This window comes from Littorina saxatilis, linkage group LG2 (genome assembly GCF_037325665.1).
Source record: "Littorina saxatilis isolate snail1 linkage group LG2, US_GU_Lsax_2.0, whole genome shotgun sequence".
NCBI classification, from domain to species: Eukaryota; Metazoa; Mollusca; class Gastropoda; order Littorinimorpha; family Littorinidae; genus Littorina; species Littorina saxatilis.
Window position 1 is genome coordinate 63,095,532 of NC_090246.1, and position 25,641 is coordinate 63,121,172.

The 25,641-nt window shown below is 39.0% G+C and overlaps 2 protein-coding genes across 2 annotated transcripts in view; both read right to left on the bottom strand.

Moving 5' to 3' along the window:
- Positions 1 to 66: 66 nt before the first annotated feature.
- LOC138959489 (DNA excision repair protein ERCC-1-like) lies at positions 67 to 9,344 on the bottom strand. Its single transcript, XM_070331006.1, has 11 exons — positions 9,188 to 9,344; positions 8,578 to 8,923; positions 7,845 to 8,082; positions 7,427 to 7,487; positions 5,663 to 5,766; positions 2,909 to 3,008; positions 2,639 to 2,715; positions 2,164 to 2,263; positions 1,383 to 1,454; positions 899 to 967; positions 67 to 157 (listed from the first exon to the last, which is right to left on the bottom strand). The coding sequence occupies exons 1-11, from the start codon at positions 9,257 to 9,259 to the stop codon at positions 83 to 85; spliced, it is 1,314 nt and encodes a 437-aa protein (XP_070187107.1). The 5' UTR covers positions 9,260 to 9,344; the 3' UTR covers positions 67 to 82.
- A 3,386-nt stretch (positions 9,345 to 12,730) lies between these two features.
- Positions 12,731 to 25,641, bottom strand: part of LOC138959510 (mitochondrial dicarboxylate carrier-like) — an 18,207-nt gene continuing 5,296 nt past the window's right edge. Inside the window, exons 3-9 of the mRNA XM_070331033.1 lie at positions 24,469 to 24,629; positions 23,958 to 23,999; positions 23,055 to 23,169; positions 22,341 to 22,433; positions 20,455 to 20,535; positions 19,939 to 19,995; positions 12,731 to 18,484 (exon numbers count right to left, since the gene is read on the bottom strand). Coding sequence (XP_070187134.1) covers positions 18,377 to 18,484; positions 19,939 to 19,995; positions 20,455 to 20,535; positions 22,341 to 22,433; positions 23,055 to 23,169; positions 23,958 to 23,999; positions 24,469 to 24,629 — 657 coding nt within the window. The 3' untranslated portion in view covers positions 12,731 to 18,376. The remainder of the gene's footprint in view (positions 18,485 to 19,938; positions 19,996 to 20,454; positions 20,536 to 22,340; positions 22,434 to 23,054; positions 23,170 to 23,957; positions 24,000 to 24,468; positions 24,630 to 25,641) is intronic.

Consider the following 25,641-nt stretch of genomic DNA (forward strand, 5'->3'; position numbering starts at 1 on the left):
TCCAACCAACCAACCACCGTTACACAAATGTGATGTGACGTCTTTTGAAAATTAGAACAATGAAAGTTATCAGTTCACAAATTTATTTTCCTGCATCTCCGCGCTGCTTTTTAGATACCAAAAAAGGTTCCCGAAATACATCATGAAGCCTCTTGGCCTGAAACAAAACAACATTATCTTGAGGTACAGCAGTCGTTAGACAAGATTACGAGATTCGAGTGAACATAAGACTTATTTAAGGCCCCCCCAAAAAAATTGTCTGTTTAGGGTAACCCGACTGACCCTATCGATTTGGCGCCGACCCAAAAACTTTTTTTTTATTTAAAAAAAAAAAAAAGAAAAAAAAAGAGGTAAAAATGCTAAAAAGAGACATTTGGCGTTTCTTTCTCTCCCTTTCTCTCTGTTTTATTTATACGTTAGTTTTGAAACATGTATTCATCAAATATAAGAAGTGAATGTTCAGCCAACATAGCATTCACACAAAAAAACACACACAAAAAAAAAACCCTACCTACCTACCGACCCTACTTTTTTTGGTCATGTTACCCTAAACAGACAATTTTTTGTTGTTGGCCTAATGGATAATAAGATGGATTGATAAATAAATCTGTGCACTGGTACCAATCAATACATTCTCTGCTGAATCATGTCAATAAAGAAATCTGAAGGTGAGTTTTGTAACAGTAAATGACAAAGAAATTTAAGAATCAACTGAATTGAGAAGTGTAGCAAACTTTGATCCTGTCTTTGGGGGGATCCAAGCATTGTGTTGCAATAAAGCTATCGATGTAGTGGAACACAATAAAGTGGGTTGTTACTATGTTGGCATGTATTGGTTATTAAAGACCCACATACAGACGGAGCAAACAACTGCATTTGCAAGAAAGCTGACACACACCTTTTGAGGCCCAAAACCTGGACATAGAGACAGGTCCTCTGTGCTGGCTTTCATTATGCCCTGTAAACTCTGCACAATAAGTGAGAAAAAAATGTTTGTATCCTAGATTTGTGCATGAGAAGAACAGCAACCATTCGGGTACATGTCCACTAAGGTATTTTTGTTATGATTAACCAAAACCACATCAGGGAAAAAAGATTATTATGTTCATATGCACTGAGAAAAAAAGGTAGACAAGGATCAAAAACTAAATCATCTTTAAATTTATAAGGTGTAATGAGAAAATATTTGGCTAAACATGATTATCGCTGGTTTCTAGATCTATGAGTTAGCACTTGACACCAAACAAAGTCTCTGTCTTTCTATCTCTCTTACATACACACACAAGCTGCCACAGATGATGCTAAATGAAATCTAAAGTGCCTAAACAAAGGGTTCATATTCGCACACACACAAATTTTTTAAAAAAACACTCAAAACTTACTCCAAATGTAGCAAGCAGTGTTGAGCAGTCAGTTTTGTTCACAGATTTTACCCTGTTGAGGCAGTCACTCAGCTGTTGAAGAAAGTGCAAAGTTAGAAATTGTCTTTTTTTAATTTTTTTACCTACACACTTAAAAAACATTCGCAAAACCAGCATTGAATGAACATTGAAAGAACAATTATTGCCACCAGTGAGCCAGAAGTGGTTGTTCAGACAAGGTGACAGAGCAACATGGCGAAAAGGACATTTTATACAAAATTGTCCAATGAGTGCAACTCCTGAATTATGCTTTAAAAATGTCAAAGTCAATCCAATTATACAATCCTGTCCCTGCCATCTCTTTTCTTTTACTTCTGCATACGTAGGCTGTGACTCCCACCTATACTTGTAGGCACGTGTACGGCCGTTTTTTCACCCCCATTTAGGCAGTCATACTCCGATTCCGAGGATGCATGCTGAGAGTTTTCACATTTCTATAACCCACCGAACTCTGACATGGATTACAGGATATTTTTCGTACTTACTTGTGCTTCCATGTACACACCAAGGGGGATAACACACTAGCTGGTCAGCACATAAGTTGACCTGGGAGATTGGAAAAAGTCTCCACCCTTAACCCACCAGGCCTGGCCAGGATTTGAAAGGAAGGCCTACGTACAAACCACTAGACTACGTGCTTGTCCTCTTCTTATGAATATTGTCAAACTCTCCCCCACATTATCACAAACTCATAGATATCAGTTTCACGAGTATCCAAACTGCAGTGGACACAAACACTGACCTGAACTCCAAAACTGCTGTCGGTACGCTCCATGATGGCTTCTGCTGCTTTGTTTTCATACACCTTGTACGTCTCAAGGTATCTCCCTGCCTCCTCAGCACTGAAACACAGCAGTACAAATTTCATCATCATCAGGATTATCGCTGTTGTCTTCATCATTGTCATCATTAAGTGAACCATTCCATTGCTACCACCATCACATAAAAATTCACTGTTACTACAATCCTTGCCATTCTACTATTGCTTCTCAGTATCAAAACCCACATCAACTTACATTTAACTAAAACTTAAACAATGCATTTGTAACCAAAAAAACCCCAATAAGTCAAACCAAAAGCTACAACGCTATTTGTAAAAAAACCAAAAAAACTGCAGTTGCTTGAGTCACCTTACGCAAGTTGCGGAGTCCCTAAAGAAAGATCACATTCAGGAATAGTTATAACAGAAGAATGTCTTGATTCATGCATTTATCTACCTGAATGCAAGCATGAGGGTGCAGTCTGCCAGAATGCAGATTTTGGCCAGGTCTTTCAGCAGGTGGTGTGGATCTTTCTGGTAATAAAGTAATACAAAATGAAGAATTCATATCCAGTGCAGATTATCTGACTGCAACAAGTAAAATACAGGCAATGCGATGTCTTCATACAAAAAAACCACCATAAGTGTTAAAAAGTGTACACACACACACAATCACACTCAAAAGCATGTGTGCACAATTCTCTGTGTGTCTCTAAAGCATACTTACAATGTCAACTTGCACCAGCAGGACTCGTAGGTCAAAACTGCGGCCTAGTAGCTTCAATCGGTCATGAATATACTCTGGGTTTAGTTGATGGTAGCGTAAACTGCAGAAGAACAGATAGTGATAAGTTTAATACTGAGGCAAGTGCAGAGCTACCCTGATGTTTTACTTCCTTTGATCCCCCATACTACAAACCAAAAAAAGCCTCAGAGCTATTCGATTTTCTTTCTTTATGACGACAACAATTGTGAGAACATTAAATGTGCGATATTCAATAGTGTCTGCCGTTGAAATGCTATAAGGCTGAAAATAAAACTACTACTGACATAAAACTTTTGATAGTTGAAATGCTATAAGGTTGAAAATAAAACTACTACAGTAAAACCTGTCAAATAAGGACACCCTTGGGACCAGACAAAAGTGTCCTTATTCTGCAGGTGTCCTTATTAGACAGGTGCAAGTAAACGCGACAAAGTCAAGTTGAGAGAGAGAGAGAGAGAGAGTACTGCACATGTACATGTACATTTATAAGAAACTAGAATGAATACCCGCTTCGCCGGGTAGCCGGCTTCGCCGGGAAGAAGTACTTAGAGCCGTCCGAACAATGGACCCGCCAAGCTTAGGTCCCTCCCAGATTCGTGGAATGGGAACAGCACGAAAATGATTCAGTGGCCATAATGCCATTCCTGACCATATCGAGTCCCATCCTTGTCGACGAATGTAACCGTGTTAATCACCTTTGGAGGCGAACTCCACTCAAACAGGACTGAGCAAGTTATGGCTTCTCAAAGGAAGGCCAGTACATAAAATTACACAAAAGCCGCCAGACCACATCACAAACAGAACTGAACAATGCACAGGTGTTGCTCACATAGAGACACACACACACACACACACACATAAAAAAACCCACAGAGAAGCCGTATCTATAGAGAGATAGATGACAGTGTATTTTTCGCGTGGCTATAAATTGATTCGACCTTTGCACTTTTACAGTGAGGATAATTTACGGGTCCAATTTACGTTCTGGACACTGCGTTGACCTTCTAAAAATAGTAACAGTAACAGAACGCCGGGAATATCCGAAGACGCTCCACTCACACAAAAGTGCACCATACGAAGGAAGGGAGGTAAACGCTGAAAACCTGGAGAATATGAGAAGATAAGGAAGAGTTACTTATAATGGTGAAATGAACACAAAAACCAAAATCGATTCAGCGCTGCGCGCTGAGAGCACGTGTTGAAATATCTCATCGATGATATTGTGTCCGGGGTGTAGCTGAATACGGTGTCCAAATTTGAAAAAGATCCACCGAGAACTTTGGCTTTGGTGTGTCGGTATGGGGGCCCGGGTAGCTGAGGTGGAACCAAAATAGCTGAGGTGGAACCAAAATCGGTTCCGCGCTGCGCGCTGAGAGCACGTGTTGAAATATCGACCAGGTTGTGTCGTGTCCCGGGTCTACCTGAATATGCCCACCAAATTTGAAGCAGATCCATCAAGAACTTTGGCCGTGCATGGCGAATACACAAATACACAAACACACAAATACACAGATACACAAACACACAGACACACACACAGACACAAGTCGTATATATATATATAGAAGCAGAAGCTGTTTAGATTAAATAGAAAAACATTTAATATTGACTGTTGTAAAACAAGTTTAAAAGCTTTTTATCATATCAACTGTATAAATTTAAATTGTTAAAAAGTTACTGGATCTCATTCATACAACACATTCACATTCACTTCATTCTGCACTCATCAGCTTTTGAATCGGTTGTCTTCTTCGAAACCCATTTCTGGTCAGCACGTCCGTCTCCCGATTCCCACAACTTCATTATTTTTTCCCGATCGACGCTGATTTTCGAAATCTGCGTTCTCCCACACCCAAGCTCTTGTGCAATCGTTCGGCATGATTTCCCACTTTCCAGTTGTTTGACAACATTTATGCTTTGTTCCAAAGTCAGCGCATTTCTTCCTTTTCTTGAATTTGAATTTCTTGCTGCCATCTTGTTAAACACGAATCACTCTTTCGAAGAGAAGATACATTCACTCATACACTTTCACTTCCGTTCCGCCGAACACGTTCCACGCGTTGGATTGGCTGCCTTGGAACTCTAGCAGCCAATCAAATGCGTCGACTTAAAACACTCACCAGAATAGACCCTAACGGTATTCGAAGCTCTCATAATCCCTCGCAAACTTCAGAGCATAGCAAAGCATGCGGTACAGCGATCTCGTGCGAGCTGTACAAGCCAAGGTTCGAAGTTCTCGCAATGTTCAAAGCATAACAAAGAGCGTGTCTCGCGAGAGCTGCTCAGATACCGAAAATAATATCAACTGATCGATTTATCGTCTTCTTCGTCGATCGAACTTCCCAGCTTGCTGTGGATGTCCGTATTTAGCAGGTATATGACTTATTATGGACCCAAAATACGTGTCCGCGTCCGTAATGCCGAGGTGGCCGTAACGTACAGGTGTTTTACAGTGTAAAGCAGTCCGTGCCGAGACTGACTGTCCGTATTCTGCCAGTGTCCGCTAAGTCCAGTGACCGTATTTGACAGTTATCACTGTACTGACATAACACTTTTGATAAAGATATATATATATTCTCAATTACTCAAAAGGTTCAGCTCAAATTATCCTAACACAGAGTGCAGCTTTCACACTTGAAGTCATCCAAAGACAATCAATACAACAAGAAAATTGACAAATATCAAATTTACCACATACAATGATTACTTAATCACCTTAGAAACAGAGCACAATTGCTTTGTCCCATGACATAATCAGGTACAATGTTGCCAAATTCCCAAGGCACATTACGCACAAAGTTGAGAAGAGGATTGCCTCTCTGCAAACAAAAAGAGTCACATTGTAAATTCAGGCATACAGTGGAACCCACCTCTTAAGACCCCCAATTTAAGACTTCACCCCTTCTAAGACCTTGCCTTTCTTTTTCATAGCCTCTAGTTTACTACTCCTTCCTTTTTAAGACCTTATTTTTTCAGATTTTTGTAGGTAATAAAAAGGGGGTTCCATTGCATCTTCAGGGGTGGGTTGCATGAGACGACTTAAGCTGGGCGGAAATGTGCTGAAAGTTGAGATGGTTGACTTTACGCCGAAAGCGCGGAAACCGGGGTGCATGAGCGGTCTTACGTTCGTTGAGCACAGCGTTTCTTGCTTAACTTTGAGCCTGCTCCCCCCCAGGCTTAACGCTGAGCTTGGCAGAGATAACAGACTTAACCAGCCAGTTGCCGCTTGCAAGATGATTTTTTAAAACCTTTTATCATTTGGTGCTATAATAGGTCGCACCAACGCGACGGAGTTAGACAACTTTCTTGTTTACTTCATCTGTGCCCGGCAATCAAAAGGTTTTTGTTTTTGTTTTCTTTAGGGTGAAATCATTTTTTATTTTTTGAAATATGTATTTATCTATTGATTTATTCAATCATTAATATATTTATATTTTGTTGTCTTTTTTTTTTATTTGTTAGAAATCATCTTTTGTTACCTAATGCTGTCTCTAATAGTTATAAGTGTTTTATTATTTGATTTTTAAAATTTTATTTATTTAATCTTATTTATTTATTTATTATTTATTTTTTAATCTCACATTATATGACTTTGGTTTCTTTTCCTTCTATTTTGTTTTTACTTCATTTTTTATTTTGATATAATTCGTGTTTTTTTGTAATTACTGTATTTTTATCTTCTTTTTGTATTTACTTTTTTAATTTTTGGTCGATGTTTACCTTTTCACTAGAGAGCAATTCAAGATCAAGAAGACAATCTTTATTGTTCTTCTACTCGATCCAACATGCACAATGCACAAAATAGTACTATTACGCCGAACGCTCTACTTTGTACTGCACACGGCATCTCCTGTGTTGGTATGAGCGCGCGCTTCCTGTGCATGCTTGAATGCGCCCAGATGCCGCAGAGTACATTATTGTGTAACAGACAGTTTCTGATGCGCCCTTTTCCCGCGAACCTACTAGACTGCAGTTTGCATTGGCTGTTGCTGACCACATTTTCCGTGACGTCATGGAATCTTCCACTAACGCTCTAAGTAGGTCGACAACGTCGACTTGCCCTCTTTCTCTGTTGAGTCGGCCCTTAAGACGGCTCATGCACCCTGAGTTCGTTTCGTGCTTTGCGGATTCTTAACAGAGCAAGCTTTAGAGTAAAGTCGAACCGTTTGAGCTTGGAATTTGAGTTCTCTCATGCAACCCACCCCTGGACTCTAGAGTAAACAGTTGCTGATGAGGAATGTCAAAGAAAATGAAGATAAAGTGGCTGGTTCAGCACAAAAATCAAGTGAAGAACTTTTCTGTGGCCATTAGGCAATATTATATACCATTAGTCATAATTATCTTGTGTGCTGCTCATCCCGAATATGTGCAAGAGCATTTTATATGCATAAATCTCAGCCATGTTGCTGCTTCTAAGATTTTTGTTTTTGGTTTTACACACACACACACACACACAAACACACAGAGCAAAGAACAAACCTGTCTGGAGCTGACTACCAAAGAATTTGTTTTCCCCAGTTTTGCCAATGTTGGAAGGACACTGAAAAAATATTAGGTATATATCTTACTGGTGGAATCTTCACAAAAAGACACAGCTAATCACCTTTCTCAGCTTCAAGTTAGTGATGAATACAAAATAGGAACAGACAGACAACAATTACTGAATGTAAGGCAATAATCTTAATCAATCAATCAATTGCAGTCTTCAATCAAAGCATAGAAGGTCAGCACCCACTAACACACGCTCACTCATACACTCCCCCCCCCCCCCCCCCCCACACACACAGAGTGTTTTATAATCATATCCTGTTTTGAAGCCTTCATTAGTCAAAGTAAAGCATCTTCTCTAACACTACAGGACTCTCATCTCTGTTTCTGACTTGTCATCAACTCTTACTCGGCACGAACAGCATCTGGATTAGCTGTCTCTTCTGTGTTGCCAGCCCCATGTTCAGCAGCATGTTTCTGTTGCGGCACTGTGATGGTGGTACCTGCTCCTTGTTGCATTGGTCCAGCAGAGATGCTGACAATTGGCTGCTGAGCCATCCTCTGTACTGACCCCGCATTGCGACTGTCTGACCCCAGCGTGCTGCCTGTCCATGTGTTGGTGACTGCCTTTGTGGAGGAGAAACTGTCTGCAGGATAAAGAAACAAAGAGGGGCGATTCTTCAGAATCAAACGAATGCACCAAGCCACAAATTGAGATGGATAAAATATTTTATGGAAATTTATACATTCACTGTTCAGTATCACCTTCTTCATCATTTCCATAATTTTCATTACTATCATCACAACATGATGTGACACACTAAATGCTTGCTTGTTTATTTGTGTCTATATGGTTCCGCACAGAGAGAAACAAAGACCTCTTCACTTAATGTCTGCTTGTACAAGTTTCAAACAGAAAGAAGCCAGAATGAAAACCTTCTTTGTCCCTGTTCCCAAATTGTTCCCTGCTACATAAACTGCATCCAAATTACATTCTCTTTAGTTTATGTTCTTGTTTTCATTGAAACTAAAGTACAGCATATGTAGCCTACGCAATGATACAGCATATGTACATTCACACATAGTACTTTACATACAGTTTTTTTACACTGCATAAAAACCGCAAAGAGTAAATAAAGCACCTGTTGTGAAAGAAGTTTTGGGTTTTGCACTGCTGACATTGTCAATGGTCACACGGGAAACACGCTGATGTCCTAAAAAGTCTGCTGGTGAACTTGCTGCTTTGCTGGTCCCTGGGGTCTCTGCTTTGTCTGTTGAGCTTTGGATACTTGTCTTAAGTGTGTCCTTCTTTCTCCCACTGCCAGAGCTTCGCTGGCCGGAGAGGGGTTGCCTTGACAACAGTGCTTTTTTTGAGATTATACGCTTTGGAGGGCTCTGCTGCTGTGCTGGCTGAGTATCCTTCACACTGGCAGAGCCATCCGTTGGTTTTGATGCCGTGACTCGTTTAAAGATTGGCCTGGCTGTCACCTGCAATTGGAACAAAATGTGCAGCTGTGATGATTTGTATCAAAAGAGTTAAAACCGTGGAAAGAACTGGAACTAAAGCTTATCTCTTTGCTTTTCTGTATACATGATTATTTCCTACTCTTGCAGTTGCACCAAGTACCAGTGCTAAAATCCAGTTGACGTATAATCATTACTAGCTTCCAACTTCCAAATAATTATGTACTCAAGAAAAACCTTCGTAAACCGCTAAGCATCAGCTAAACCTACAGCAGAGAAAACTCTTACTAATGACTCATCCGCCTCAGCTTTTTCCATCTCTCCAAGAGTTGGAACACGGAATTTTGGCTTCCCCGCCATGATGTAAACATTGCACAATTAGCAGGGGACGTAACTCCAACAAAACAGGCCGTGGCTGGATAACCGACGAGTCGGTTGCGGAGCCTCCATGCTCGAGAACCGGTGAGTCGGTTATAGAGCACCCGGGCTCGAGAACCCGGCACTCTCGACAAGGCAGAGACTGCAGAGTACACTGGACAACCTTATTTTGGACACTTAAGCAAACAAGAAGTAACTGTTACACCAGAATGTGGACAACGTAAGGTTCTTTATTTCTGTTCTTTTTTCGAGAGTGGGGGCTCCGTAACCGACTCGTCGGTTATCGAGCCACTCCGAAAACTAAAGTAAACAAGTGACCCAAATGAGAAATCAGCTGAATAAGAATGTCAAAAATCATGGATTAAGTATCTCCGACCCGTCCCAGACCAACCTCCACCCTTTTTCCCACACTTACCTAAAAGTGTCTTTTTCAGGCTTATCTCCAGCAAAGTTTAAAAAGACTTTATTTTTCTATAAACGTGTGAAAGTCCGTTAGTCGATAAAAGATAGGTGACTGATGTTCAGGTGCTGGACAAACAAAAAAGTAAACAAGTCGCGTAAGGCGAAATTACTACATTTAGTCAAGCTGTCGAACTCACAGAATAAAACTGAACGCACTGCATTTTTTCACCAACACCGCATACTCGTAGTTTCGTCAGTCCACCGCTCGTGGCAAAGGCAGTGAAATCGACAAGCCAGAATAGTGCGGTAATGGTCGCGCTGAGCGGGATAGCACGCTTTTCTGTACCTCTCTTCGTTTTAACTTTCTGAGCGTGTTTTTAATCCAAACATATCATATCTATATGTTTTTGGAATGAGAAACCGACCAGGAATAAGAAGAAATTGTTTTTAAATCGATTGCGGACATTTTATTTTAATCATAATTTTTATATTTTTAATTTTCAGAACTTGTTTTAAATCCGAATATAACATATTTATATGTTTTTGGAATCAGAAAATGATGAAGAATAGGATGAACGTAATTTTGGATCGTTTTGAAAAAAAAAATGTTTATTTACAATGTTCAGATTTTTAATGACCAAAGTCATTAATTAATTTGTAAGCCTCCAAGCTGAAATGCAATACCAAAGTCCGGCCTTCGTCGAAGATTGCTTGGCCAAAATTTCAATCAATTTTATTGAAAAATGAGGGTGTGACAGTGCCTCCTCAACTTTTACAAAAAGCCGGATATGACGTCATCAAAGACATTTATATTAAAAAAGAAAAAAACGTCTGGGGATATCATACCCAGGAACTCTCATGTAAAATTTCATACAGATCGGTCCAGTAGTTTACTCTGAATCGCTCTACACACACACACACACACACAGACACACACACACACATACACCACGACCCTCGTCTCGATTCCCCCCTCTACGTTAAAACATTTAGTCAAAACTTGACTAAATGTAAAAAGAGACAATAAAAAAAAAAACTTTTTTTCACGTAGGTGTTCATTTCTCAATATCAAGATGGCAAGGTGTTGTTTTTGTAGATTAGCATTAGTGACACTTGTTGACAAATGCGGCTGTAGAGAAACTGATCATCATATATGACTCTTCTTTTCTGCGATATCAAATAATCAAGTATGGTCAATTACATGAATGTGTGTGCATGTGTGGGTGTGTTCATGCATCTATGCATGCGTATGTGTGTGTGTGTGTGTACGTATGTGTACGTATGTGTGCATGTGTGGGTGCATCTGTCCGTGCATGCACGCTTTGTAGTCCAAAGCCTGATCCAAAACAACCTCAAGTCAGTTTCCAAATCCTGATAAAAACAAAATTTCAACAAGAATGTAAATAAAACCAAAATATACATGTAATATGTCACACACATACAGAGGTGTTTATAAGTTATGGCACCTGATATTCAAACCATTTTATTTCAAATGTGGTGTGTGTGTGTGTGTGTGTGTGTGTGTGTGTGTGTGCGCAACATATTTATTTGTATATATACCCCTCTTAAAATCAAAAGTTTCCATATGCACACACACACACCCACACAGAGGCTTTTATAAAAAAAAAGAAAAAAAAAGTAAGTAAATTTTAAGGGGCTTAGTGTCCGTCAGGTCTTAATTGCCTATATTGGACATGAATTGGTTTATACGATTCGAGTTTTACGCCCTCACGGCTTTTTGATGTTTGCGTGTTTAGGTGGTATCAGCCATCTGCACTTATGGTAGAATGACCAAGATCTTTAACGTGCCATTGTGGTGACACGGGGGTGGGAGATGGATACCGTCTCTGGGTCTGCACATAAAGTTGACCCGTGTCCGTCCCGGCCTGGATTCGAACCAGCGACCTCTCGATCACAAGTCCAGTGCTCTACCACCTGAGCTACCCGGGCTTTTATAAATTACGGCAGAGGCTTTTATAAATTACGGCATCTGATATTAAAACGATTTTATCTTAAATGTGGTGTGTGTGTGTGTGTGCATGTGCATGAAAACTTCTGATCTATATATACATGCTTTTTCAGAGCCCAAATGTTATGTAAAAGAGCAAAATATGCATATATATATCTATATAATTGCCAAAAACAGTATTCTGAAGGAATATTCAGATCACTGGGACTTCCATGTAACATATTTACAAACACTTAACAAGAAGAGCAAAGCCCATACGACTCACATGCTTGACCTTGACATGACCTAAACCTAGCAATGACATCATACACTAAGAACTGCTTTACACATTTTTCCTACCAAAATACATGTGACCTTGACCCAAGGTCAAGGTCATCCAAGGTCATGCAACACAAAGCTGTTAATTCAAGACATAGGAAGTACAATGGTGCTTATTGGCTCTTTCTACCATGAGATATGGTAACTTTTAGTGGTTCACTACCTTATTTTGGTCACATTTCATAAGGGTCAAAGTGACCTTGACCTTGATCATATGTGACCAAATGTGTCTCATGATGAAAGCATAACATGTGCACCACATAATTGTTAAGTTTGAAACAGTTATCTTCCATAGTTCAGGGTCAAGGTCACTTCAAAATATGTATACAATCCAACTTTGAAGAGCTCCTGTGACCTTGACCTTGAAGCAAGGTAAACCAAACTGGTACCAAAAGATGGGGCTTACTTTGCCCTATATATCATATATAGGTGAGGTATTCAATCTCAAAAACTTCAGAGAAAATGGGAAAAATGTGAAAAATAGCTGTTTTTTAGACAACATTTATGGCCCCTGCGACCTTGACCTTGAAGCAAGGTCAAGATGCTATGTATGTTTTTTGGGGCCTTGTCATCATACACCATCTTGCCAAATTTGGTACTGATAGACTGAATAGTGTCCAAGAAATATCCAACGTTAAAGTTTTCCGGACGTCCGGACGTCCGGACGTCCGGACGGACGGACGGACGGACGACTCGGGTGAGTACATAGACTCACTTTTGCTTCGCATGTGAGTCAAAAACAGAAGAAAAAAAACACAGTTCAGTGTCGTTCCTCTGTTTATTGCACCATAAATATATTACAGTGTGGTATAAATCGACATACCATGCACATATCATTTAAATGCATAGAATAACTTAAAAAGGTTGGATGGTGACAGTCCATTCATTTTTTTATCTTCCCCATGCAATATTTTGCCACCAACCAGGTTTATAAAATGTATGAGAATAAACCAAATTCAGCAAAGAATCAGTTCAGTAACCATGTGAGTGGTAAAATAATTACGATACACATCTATACATTTACAAACAAACCCACTACTGAATCAACTTTGAATCAAAGTCATGACAATGTCACACATATTTACTACTTTAGAAGGTGATTAGTTATAGTAATTCGGTCATTTATTTTTCAAGTAAATAAGTCCTTTATTGCTTAAAAAACCCATTCATTTCAGCATTTTCATCAAATCAATCCCCTTAAAAAATTTTGATCACTTTTTTGTGTGAAACAAATTGCAAATGCTATTGTTTAAAGAACAATCATGACAAAAATGTTGATCTCCGTCTCAAAATTAGTGCTTGGTGGTAAAGAAAAATGCTTGACCTTCCATTTTTATTTTATTTTTATTTACACATGTACGCATTTATAATGAACAGAAAATCACTCCTTGTTTTTCTATTGCTATGCCCACACTAAGGTGCATGAAATGAACAAATGTTTCAAAACCCTTATTTCTCCATTTACTCTTGCAATCTTTAAACATTGATTACAATTGGTTTGTCACAAGTGGTGTTTTTCAAATGTTGTGTGGAAGCATTGAAAACTGTGTCAACAATGTCCTCATTGAATTGTGTGTGTGTGTGTGCAAACTCCCATATATGTGCATTTTCAAGACAGGTTGTAAACCCACTACAATACATGTGCCTTTTTCTCAGCACACATGATAGCAATCATACACATATGCTTTTTACGGGCATCAACACATACGCCGACATCAAACGTTTGAAAATACGAACAAGGAACAGCTCGACTTTTCACTTGTGACTGGAGAATGCCCTGGGGCACAAACATAAAATAGAATGAAAGAAAATAAAACGGCAGTGGATTATCATTGGAATAAATTCACAACATTAAATAAGCTGACTTAATGTTTTTTAAAAACCCTTTGGCCATTATAAATATTGTGTGGTGACACTGGACACTTCATACCTACAAAGCTAATGTCAGCTAAGTTTTTGAAGCTACGTGTATGACCCCATGTGGTTAGACAGCAAAGCAAACAAAAAAAGAAAGAAACAAGTCGCGTAAGGCGAAAATACAATATTTAGTCAAGTAGCTGTCGAACTCACAGAATGAAACTGAACGCAATGCCATTTTTCAGCAAGACCGTATACTCGTAGCATCGTCAGTCCACCGCTCAAGGCAAAGGCAGTGAAATTGACAAGAAGAGCGGGGTAGTAGTTGCGCTAAGAAGGATAGCACGCTTTTCTGTACCTCTCTTTGTTTTAACTTTCTGAGCGTGTTTTTAATCCAAACATATCATATCTATATGTTTTTGGAATCAGGAACCGACAAGGAATAAGATGAAAGTGTTTTTAAATTGATTTGGACAATTTAATTTTGATAATAATTTTTATATATTTAATTTTCAGAGCTTGTTTTTAATCCGAATACAACATATTTATATGTTTTTGGAATCAGCAAATGATGGAGAATAAGATAAACGTAAATTTGGATCGTTTTATAAATTTTTATTTTTTTTTACAATTTTCAGATTTTTAATGACCAAAGTCATTAATTAATTTTTAAGCCACCAAGCTGAAATGCAATACCGAAGTCCGGGCTTCGTCGAAGATTACTTGACCAAAATTTCAACCAATTTGGTTGAAAAATGAGGGCGTGACAGTGCCGCCTCAACTTTCACGAAAAGCCGGATATGACGTCATCAAAGACATTTATCAAAAAAATGAAAAAAACGTTCGGGGATATCATACCCAGGAACTCTCATGTCAAATTTCATAAAGATCGGTCCAGTAGTTTAGTCTGAATCGCTCTACACACACACACACACACACACACACACACACGCACAGACACACATACACCACGACCCTCGTTTCGATTCCCCCTCGATGTTAAAATATTTAGTCAAAACTTGACTAAATATAAAAAGATACAGTCTCGTGCACCATTCTGTTTACATGTAAATATCAATTGTTTATAAAGGAGACACTTAACAAATTTGGAATACTGTTTTGAAGTCTGGTACAATGTCAATGGACATGTTAATATCATACATGCTGCCAATAAACATGAATGAAAACATCAAAATCTTCCTTAAGCTCACAGTAATATTTGCTGCCAATGCACAATTATGAATCTTTTTTTCTAGACTTGGAACAGAAAACAGACACACACACAAGTGTGCTGAACAAAGTCAGAGAATTTCGATACGTAGTTGAGAATGTGCTGGCTGTGTTCATGCACTTGGCACAACGGGACTCATAACTAGAAATAGGCACACACATTTCAAGCATCTTATTCAGAAAACTAGATGCGGGTGGAGATAGAGGCTCACAAAAACAACTGCTGTAGTGTTAAAACTTTGTGGGCACTCTGCATTAGAGAAAGAAAGGTTGACAATACAGTACAAGTACACTTACTAGTAACAAACCACAAGGCCTGCTGAAGCTTTCTCAGGCTAGTGTCTTCCCTGAGTTATGTACAGAAAGGTCACAGAACATCATAACAAGAAGGGCAAAGCCCATACGACTCACATGCTTTACACATTTTTCCTACCAAAATACATGTGACCTTGACCCAAGGTCAAGGTCATCCAAGGTCATGCAACACAAAGCTGTTAATTCAAGACATAGGAAGTACAATGGTGCTTTTTGGCTCTTTCTACCATGAGATATGGTCACTTTTAGTGGTTCACTACCTTATTTTCGTCACATTTCATAAGGGTCAAAGTGACCTTGACCTTGATCATATGTGACCAAATGTGTCTCATGATGAAAGCATAACATGTGCCCCACATAATTTTTAAGTTTGAAACAGTTATCTTCCATAGTTCAGGGTCAAGGTCACTTCAAAATATGTATACAATCCAACTTTGAAGAGCTCCTGTGACCTTGACCTTGAAGCAAGGAAAACCAAACTGGTATCAAAAGATGGGGCTTACTTTGCCCTATATATCATATATAGGTGAGGTATTGAATCTTAAAAACTTCAGAGAAAATGGGAAAAATGTGAAAAATAGCTGTTTTTTAGGCAACATTTATGGCCCCTGCGACCTTGACCTTGAAGCAAGGTCAAGATGCTATGTATGTTTTTTGGGGCCTTGTCATCATACACCATCTTGCCAAATTTGGTACTGATAGACTGAATAGTGTCCAAGAAATATCCAACGTTAAAGTTTTCCGGACGGACGTCCGGACGGACGGACGTCCGGACGGACGGACGGACGGACGGACGGACGACTCGGGTGAGTACATAGACTCACTTTTGCTTCGCATGTGAGTCAAAAAGCATATCTTTATTGATCACATGTTTAAAATCAACTGATCAACCAGCTAAAGCTAATACTGTACAAAGAAAGAACGAAAAGAATGAAGAAAAGGGTGAGGAAGAGAAAAATAGAATGCATAAAAATACTGGAAGAAAGAACAAAACAAATAAATGCAGTTTTGAAGTGAGCTTCACAATTTGCTGCATTTGTATTCCCTCAAAAATTAAAATGTTCAGTGGTTAAGCACAATTAAACTTGGTGTAAAAAGAAACAAGAATGTGTTTTCATCTTGGTGTTCTACAATAAAAAATAAAAAAAAGACAATTAGAAACAAAATTCATCAAAGGGCAACAATCTATAAAATTAAAAAAAATTAAAAATAAAAATGTGGAACACTATACAATGCTTCTAAAGCATGGGTCATTTTGGTATAAAATTCTGACAGTCACACTATGATAAACAATAACAAAACAAAACAAAAATAAAAGCTAGCAATTCAGGTCTATGATGACAGCTTAGTGAGAGTAATATCTGACTGATCAGAACAAGCAATGAGTTTTCTGAACACTTACTCAATTCAACAAACATCAACCATAAACACACCTCGGGTTAAAGATTTAAAAGCACACACAGGGTATGACAGTGCTTAGCTGATAGTAAACTTTGGAACTAAAAGAGTGACTGTGCAATAAACAGACCTGGAAGAGAGATTCTACATAAAATGCATGCATATATGGCACAATTATTCTCCTGGCATGATCTTTTTGATGCGATTAAATGTCACAGATATCTTGTCAGTGACCTTTTGTACAAAAAAAAAAAGACTGGAATGCAACTAAAAGTTATGTTAACAAAACAGGCTCTTCAGTAATTCATGTAAAACACAAGCTGTTCAGGTTCATATTGTCACATTGAACCAAGATCTTTTGCTCAGAAGCACAGACAACTCCATATTTACACATAACACACACTGTCATGAAGCAAATTCAAGGACGATGCAACATACAAAGTAAAAATTTAAAGCTGTACGCCACTTATTAATAGGCATGTGTTGCTAACAAAGGCAGCTTATTTCACACCATGCACAGAAGTATTTGGACTTTAAATGTTTAGTTTTAAAATTACACACTTATTCACACACTCTGCCTTTTGCTCTCTTGCCTCAGATGTAAGCAACAACATGCACACATTACTGTAAGTTCATTTGAATTGACGTAACACCATAGAAAAGGGCTTAGATTTTAATCAAATCTGAGCAAAATACTTCAAGTATGCAAACTGTATTTTTCTTGCTAATAACTTAAAGCTTTGGGGCGGGGATGTAGCTCAGTCGGTAGCGCACTGGATTTGTATCCAGTTGGCCGCTGTCAGCGTGAGTTCGTCCCCACGTTCGGCAAGAGATTTATTTCTCAGAGTCAACTTTGTGTGCAGACTCTCCTCGGTGTCCGAACACCCCCGTGTGTACACGCAAGCACAAGATCAAGTGCGCACGAAAAAGATCCTGTAATCCATGTCAGAGTTCGGTGTGTTATAGAAACACGAAAATACCCAGCATGCTTCCTCCGAAAACGGCGTATGGCTGCCTAAATGGCGGGGTAAAAAAGTCATACACGTAAAATTCCACTCGTGCAAAAAACACGAGTGTACGTGGGAGTTTCAGCCCACGAACGCAGAAGAAGAAGAAGACTTAAAGCTTTATGTATGTCATGAAACTAGACAGCAAGGCAACAGTGTTTCTTGCAATAGTATGAGCGCAAAGAAGTGTCCCAAGATAACAAGTCAGCTTGGGGTATATTTCAGTTCCAAGCATATCAAGTCATTTTTTTCTGTTGTCATCCATTTTAGACAGGTCACTCTTTTCTTTAGTTTTGAGAATGATCTTTTTATGTCTCCAAAGCAAGCGTTTTCCACGATTGAGACATTGTTTTGTTTTTTAATTTTTAAGGTGTGCAAATCATTTCAATGAGCTTTTCTGCACACAAAAATATAAAACCAAACACAAACAAATTAAAATAAAGTTGTTGAAGAAAAAGAACACAGGCTTGAAAAATAGAACTCCTGCGTGTTCCACCACTAATCAGTGACCAGAAATCAAAATATAATCAAGAACAAATTAACTGAGTTACTACAAATGCAATACATGCATCACATTTTCTCTTGTGAAAAAGGTACAGCCCTTTAACCCTCTTGTGGTGGATCATCTCCGAAGATCTGCCGTATCTGTTCGAAGAAGACGAATGTGAGAACGGTGTGAGGCCCCAGGCGAACAAAGGCTGGTATAAACCCCTGAAACACACCAAGAAAGTACACTAGAGATAAACCCATGGCTACAATAGCAGAAAAAATCAACTGGAAACTACTGAAGGTTGCCCATTTTGCAGGAGTTCACATTACACAACAGATGTTTTCCGGAAATAACTCTGTCAGGATTTACAAGCGTTGTGAAAGAGTTGCGCCCAGCTAACCTTGTACAAACTGGAAACACATGGACGACCAGTAAAAAGAACAATCGCAGCTAATAACACTCCGATGTGTATGTTATGCAGTGTCAGCTCGATATGACCCCAATACTTTTAAAGATATACACATTGGGGTAAATGATTTGTTGCCGCAATTCCAGATTGCCGACAACGTGTTTTGCCTGAGGTCATGTGAGTTTCGCTTGCGGTCAAGGTCACGGCAGCATGGGAAACTGATATGCGTCCTGAGCGATCGCTGCAGGCCATCAAGTGAACCCTGGCTTTGATGTGCAGATTTTCGAAAGAAAAAGGACACTCCTTAACAAACACATCGTAGTCAGTTATTTGCTGCGATCGTTGTTATAACTGGTCAACCACGTGTTTCCTGTTTTGCTTTGGACAAAAACGATGCTGCGGCGGATGATGACAAACCCCGTTTTTTTCGCGGCATTTCTGTTTTTCCGTGGAATAACCTAACAACGTCATTATCCGCTAAGGATACACCAGCCAGGTCATAATGAAGACAAGAAACTACATTTTTGAAATTGTTTGGAAACGAAAAAAATGGGCATGAGCAATTTCAAGGACTAAATGGCAAGATATTCCAGAAACTGGTCTGCTGTCTACCAACGTAACAAAACCGTCGAGCTATTATAAATAGCTGACACTTTGGCAGAGAGACAACTCTGTCAAAGCAGAGCAGCTGCCTGTGACATAAAAGACACTACAACCAAGCGCAAATACCTTGAAGAATCCCATGGGTCCAGCCTTTGCTATATCCATCGCAGAGCAGCTGTCTGTGACAAGGGGGACTACTGTGTCACCCTGTCACACTCACCCCCGTTTGAATAAACTTTGTCCCCAAAGTTCCGAACCTTGGGCCCGCCTGGCGATTTTTAAGTCCCTCCCAGATTCGTTGGGATGGGAACAGGCCATTCCTCATCATACCTAGTTGAGCCATATCCTGCTGCCGGCGCCAAATATAACCGAGTGCCCTAGCACAAGAATCACCTGAAGGGTGCAAAGCCAGTCAAACAAGATAGACATTTTAGAGCTAAATTAATAGACCTATAAAAACTGTATAGGAACGCAAAGATCATACAGGGTGATAAAAGCAGCTAGACCCAATCACAAACGGCTACTCCACATCTCACGGGTGTGCTGTCTACCGACGTACCAAAAATGTTACACTACAAATGTGACGCTTTGGCAGAGAGACAACTCTGTCAAAGCAGAGCAGCTGCCTGTGACATAAAAGACACTACAACCAAGCGCAAATACCTTGAAGAATCCCATGGGTCCAGCCTTTGCTATATCCACCGCACATGCCATCAAAGTCTGCACATGTCAAGAGTAAACAAATTAAGTTCGAGAAAACCATTTATCAAATAATCAAACATCAAGCACTCATGCAGACAATGAGTGTAGCACTAATTTTAACACAAAGTGATTCACCCACACACTAGGAAAAATCACACAAGTATCCCATATAAAAAACAACAACACACAAATCAAGTTCCCATTTGTTTTAGCTTACAAAAAGTTACTAATGGCTGGAAAAAAATTTTTTTTCACAAAGGAGCAAACTTTCTACAGATAAGAAAACCAACAACAACAACAAACAAAGGAAATACTGCACAACTTACACAGAAACATCTTTTGACAGTGATAAATGAATAAAAAAACAAGAAAGGTAGTTGGCAGTCTCTTTGTTTTTAGTGATAAATGAAACAAACGAGAGCAAATATCAGTCCTGGCAATTAGCACCCACAAGTAAATTCTTGGATTTGTACTCACAGCATACGTGCCAGGTGGAGCGTTCATCATGCGAGTTTTCATCACGTCAAGTGGCATCGTCAGAAACGTTGCTATTGTGCCCTGAAACATGACTAACAATTTTTAAATGTTTTTCCAGTAATAAACTAACTTTTGACTTGGTGTATGTTTGTGCAGTGTTCCCCTAAGACAAGCGGGAACATGCATGGAAAACATACAATGTTGTTATTTGTGATTTGTCATTTGTAATTTATGTGTGTGTGTGTGTGTGTGATATCAGTGCATATCCCATGACCTCCCTTCTTTGTCTCTGTTACTTCAGTATGGGTATATATGTTGTATTTTTATAGCTCAATAAATACATCATGGACTCCAAAAAATATATGATAGTGCAGATTCCGATTTGGGCAAAGGACTACTTTCCTCCCGACCTTTGACCTCGCGCCGAACAATGTGACACATTTGTATGAAGTTCTAAAATCGTATTGCACGGCTCAGAAAACCATATCAGTTGCACGCAAAAATGAATCTCAGAACTGATCTGATGTATGAGATGCAATAAGCAAAAGTTTCTTTCATTATGAAAGCAATGCAGGTCGAAAAAAACGAACATTCAACTTACAAGATAACCAGATGCTAGCGAACCAAAACAAAAACACGAGTACCCTCCCCTTGCATCGTTAGCAGATGACTTTTGAGAATCTGTCGGTAGTGTGTTTTGGTGTGCGCCTTCAGCTATCAAACATCGGCTGTTTCACGTGTTTTGCGAGCAAGTCTACTCTTTTGCCTGGCTCTGCAGTAAGTCCACATATTTTTCCGTAATCCAGTCATATTCCTTCAAAATGCAATCAATCGGCGGTGACAGACGTGTCGGTCGCGTTTTCCTCTCACCCATACCAGTTTAAGTTCATCCATGCAAACACACTCGCAAAACAGTTTATCACGTAGATACATTTCAAATAGGGAGCAAATGGTTAAATCTAAACCTACATATTTGTTCCCTAAGATTTGCTTCTCTGTCAATAAGCCTATTAACACACGTTCGAGAAAAACAACGTGGAATCAATTCTGAATCGAGTAAGCCAAATGGGTCCCAAACCCGTTTCGCCCGTTCTGCCGACCTGAAACGCAAAACAAAAGAATTGTGCGCTTCAACTAAATTAACTTCTATTCGACTTCATTACTTTCTTGCAACTTATGAACCTTTACTTAAAGCTTTTAAACGGTCTGAAAGTAGTGTTACCGCGTACTTATCGATGCACTCATTCGTTTTATTTTTTCAGCGACGGTCACTTAGTTTAAGGTTGCAAAAGGGCTAAGTCTCGCTGGCAACAGTTTTACCCTGCACAGATCGCAACAGTGCCGCTAGTAGTCTACACTTTGTGTTTGATGGTAGAATGGGATATACAGATTACAACACTCGTGGTTTTTTATATGGCTTGTATTTCAGTCAAGACCCAGCGGGAATATCAATCGAGAGCCACTCGCCAGAGGCTCGTGTCTCCCGATGATATTCATCCGCTGGGTCTTGACTGAAATACAAGCCATATAAAAAACCACTCGTGTTGTAACCTATACAAAGTACATCTAATATGCACATAATCTAGTGATGTATAAGTTTACAGTGACAGTTTGTTTACTTTCTGTGTTCTACAGTAATAATTTGTTTCCTGTCATTTCTCTCTGATTCACTTTTATATGATAAAGAAGACCACCGGATTAAAACTAGTTTGATTTCCTACATGTGTTTTGCATACGTTTTCTTTGTAAGTATCATGTCACAGTTTAAGGGGATTGATTACATGCACAGCGTTTCATGCAATGTGGATGAGTGAAAATATAAATTCATAATGCATAACTGTTTATCAAGTAGATGTACTGATATTGACAGATGCAAAACAACTCACAGCCATTGTACTACAGGTCAGATGCAGAAAGATGTTGTCTTGAAAAACGCCTGTTTTCAACATCATCAGCTTGATCTGGTCATAACAGGCCAGCTGTCAAAACAAAACACAATACATGTACATACCAGGCACAACCAGGCATCTCTGGACTGCATACATATTATTTTTATCATGAGAGTAGACCCTTAAACAATACAAGTAAGGCAAATAAAATGGACAGGGGAAAAATATAGTGGAAAATACGGTCTGTGCTTCAGTCTTCTGCTTCATGCAACGCATTTGTCCTTCACCGCTTTTTTCTATTGAACAATGGACCTTCCCCCTTAACGGGCTTAATAGTTAACACTCCAAAATTGCATTTTATGGCTCTTCTGTCCTTCAACATTCGTTCAGAGTTTACGTGACACTAAAAACTGTGTTCATTTACAACACCAGGAATAATATTATTCATGCCTGAAGGACCGGGCTGAAAAACTCCCTCCCAATTCACACTCACAGCATGCTGATAACAGCAAAATTATTCTTTCCACTCAAAAAAATGGTCCTTATCTCTTTCTTTTCATTTGTATTCTTCGGAAAAACAAAGATGTAAACTGGTTCAAATCTGAACAGTTCACGGGAACGCAGATGAAAGAAGAAATCTGAACAGTTCAACAAGTATTGAGCCTTCAGACTTGTGAAACAGGAAGCACTAAAAATTTACAGAGGCCTCACCTGACCGATCGTGACAAGAACAGCTCGTGAACTGGCCATGGTAGCACCGTTAAATGACTTGAGAGGCCCTTCTTCTTTCACCACACGGTACAGACCATCCAGGGCATGTTTGTAGCTGTTTTAAACACAATACACAGTATCTTGAACCAATCGCCTCCTAAAAACAAGAGGCGAAGCCTTCAAGGCTCACGTAAGAAATCGACAAACAGTAACACAAACTCAATCACTCCGTCACACATACACACACACACACACACACACACACACACAGTAAGCATAGGTGAAACTGTGCAAGAAAGCGAGACCCTGGATCTGCCAACTAGTCTCGGCCCGCTCACAATAACAATGACCGAGACTTTCAGTAATTCCTTTGCGTGACGTCTAACCCTCTTACGTCATAATGTGACGTCTTCAAATAGTTTCTATCACACACGTCAAACACTTTTGACCGAGACGTAATCTTCTTATGCGAGCTTTATCCATAGACTCGGAAATGTTAAAGTTTCTATCACACACACACGCACGCATGCACGCACAGACAGACAAAGTTTATCATCGCATAGGCTACACTTACGTGAGCCAAAAACCAATGGCTTAAGTCATTTTAGAAGAGTTGCATGCAAGCAAAAAGAAATTTCAGTCTCCTCCTGACCTCTAACAAGGAATCACTAAACTCAGTTTGGAAAAGTGGGAGACATGAAAACATTTCTGCAGCCAGATACCCTTAAAAAAACAAAAAAACTAAAATACCCACACTCAGAAGTTAGGCTACAAGAAACCAAAGAAACTGATGAATCAAGACAGTTCACAACATCTATTCTCTGTGTTCTAGAGTACAGAAAATATTTAATACTTTACAATCAGTATAAGCTACAGATTTAAATGATCACATAAAAAACATACTTTCTCCTCTGTTCTTTGGGGAGCTTCACATCATTTTGCATTCTGAAACAAAAAACCCAATCAACATGGTCTTAACCTTTTTCTTATGTAGATGTAAAGCTTTAAGTCAACAAATTCAGGGCTTCAGACATAGCAATTGTTTACAAAGATAAAATAATCTTAGAGCACAGTCTACAAAAAAAAAAAAAAAAGGATTCATAAGAGAACACAATGATTGGAAAACACACACACAGTGACACACACACAAAGAGGCATGCACAAATGTGAACCAAAGATACAGATACATTGTATGAGGAATAACAACATAATAATCACTTCATTATACACAAGACTCAGTAACAAAAACAGTATGTTTTTATTCTTAATTCTACACTGTTAATTTTGTGCAAACTGACAGAATGTAAAAGTGACTTATTGGCCAATGATGGGACAACGTCCTTTTGTTCAAGACAAAATATGATATAGAAATGCTGGACTCTTTGTACTGAATTGAAACATCCCAACACCTCACCTGACATTGACCATATCTGGAGGTGTACCCACTAGCCCCCCAGTGGCACCTGATACACCTGCTACAAGCACTTTTTGATAGAAGGGCATCTGGCTTCCATCTGCTTGAAGGTGTTTCTTTGCTGTTTCATACATTGCAAACCGTGTCATGGAGTAAGTAAGCTGCAACAGAAGCAGACATCTAAATGTTGTCTTTGCAGAACAGCTTTATAAAAATACATGTACTTGGTCTTATTAATTTAAAGTAAGTAATCAAAGTGTCTTTCATTCAGCTAAGTACTAATAAACCATCATCAAGTTTCCTGGGGCGTGGACAAAGCAGAGCCTCAGAAAAGTGTCTATTCAGAGTTTTTGCTTGAGACTTTATCTATCCGCAAGGACCATACTAGTTACTACTGACTAGGTCTCAAATGGTGACGTTTACAAGTAAATACATTATTTTTAACTACAAAGTCAGGATAACATTTTAGAGGGAATTTTAAGGTGTTTAGGCCTAAAAAAAAAAAAGTGTGGTTATGGTAACCCAACCTACCCTATTTTTAGGGGCCGACCCTATAACTTTTTATTACATTTGTCAAAAAACACACACAAAAAACAAGAAAACGAGTGCAGAAAACGCAATGAAAGCAAAAGCGCTTGAGTCGCACACTTATTTCCCTGTCAAGTAGGTTTAATTTGTACACATTAGAAAAAAAAGAGAAAAAAATGTGATTGCCTACCTTCCTACCCTATTTTTGGGGGGCTATGTTACCTTAACCACACCTATTTTTTTTTCTTTTTTTTCTTCTTATGGCGCAGGTTGTGTGCGACACATAGTCTGCAAAGTCGCGGTAAAAAGTTTATCCTGATTTGTGTACGACCCATGCTTTTTACGTTGAACCATCTTAAGAAAGTATGGGTTGTATCCAGATTGCGTAGTCCAAAGCTTGATCTGGTGAAGGTTAAACAGTCTCACTAATAACTTGTGATAGCAAAATACCAAGAGTAGCAGCCCTCCCATCTGATCTGAAAAGATCTTAGTTTTAAAAAATACAACATGCACACACATGTATTAATATGGCTTACAATTTCAGAAGATCATCCACCTTTTTTTAATTTATTTTTTTAAATCTCATCCTCGACTCATTTATTCAAAATTACAAAGCAGCTGAACTTTATTTCACTGCTGTAATGA

Bases quoted from the DNA above. Each gene is read 5' to 3' on its own strand.
- LOC138959489 (XM_070331006.1), bottom strand. From the start codon at position 9,259: ATGGCGGGGAAGCCAAAATTCCGTGTTCCAACTCTTGGAGAGATGGAA. The intron at 3,009-5,662 runs GTGATTAAGTAA...GTTCTTCTGCAG, and splicing joins AATTGTGCTCTGTTTCTAAG to TTTACGCTACCATCAACTAA. The intron at 1,455-2,163 runs GTCAGTGTTTGT...TTTCTTCAACAG, and splicing joins ACAGCAGTTTTGGAGTTCAG to CTGAGTGACTGCCTCAACAG.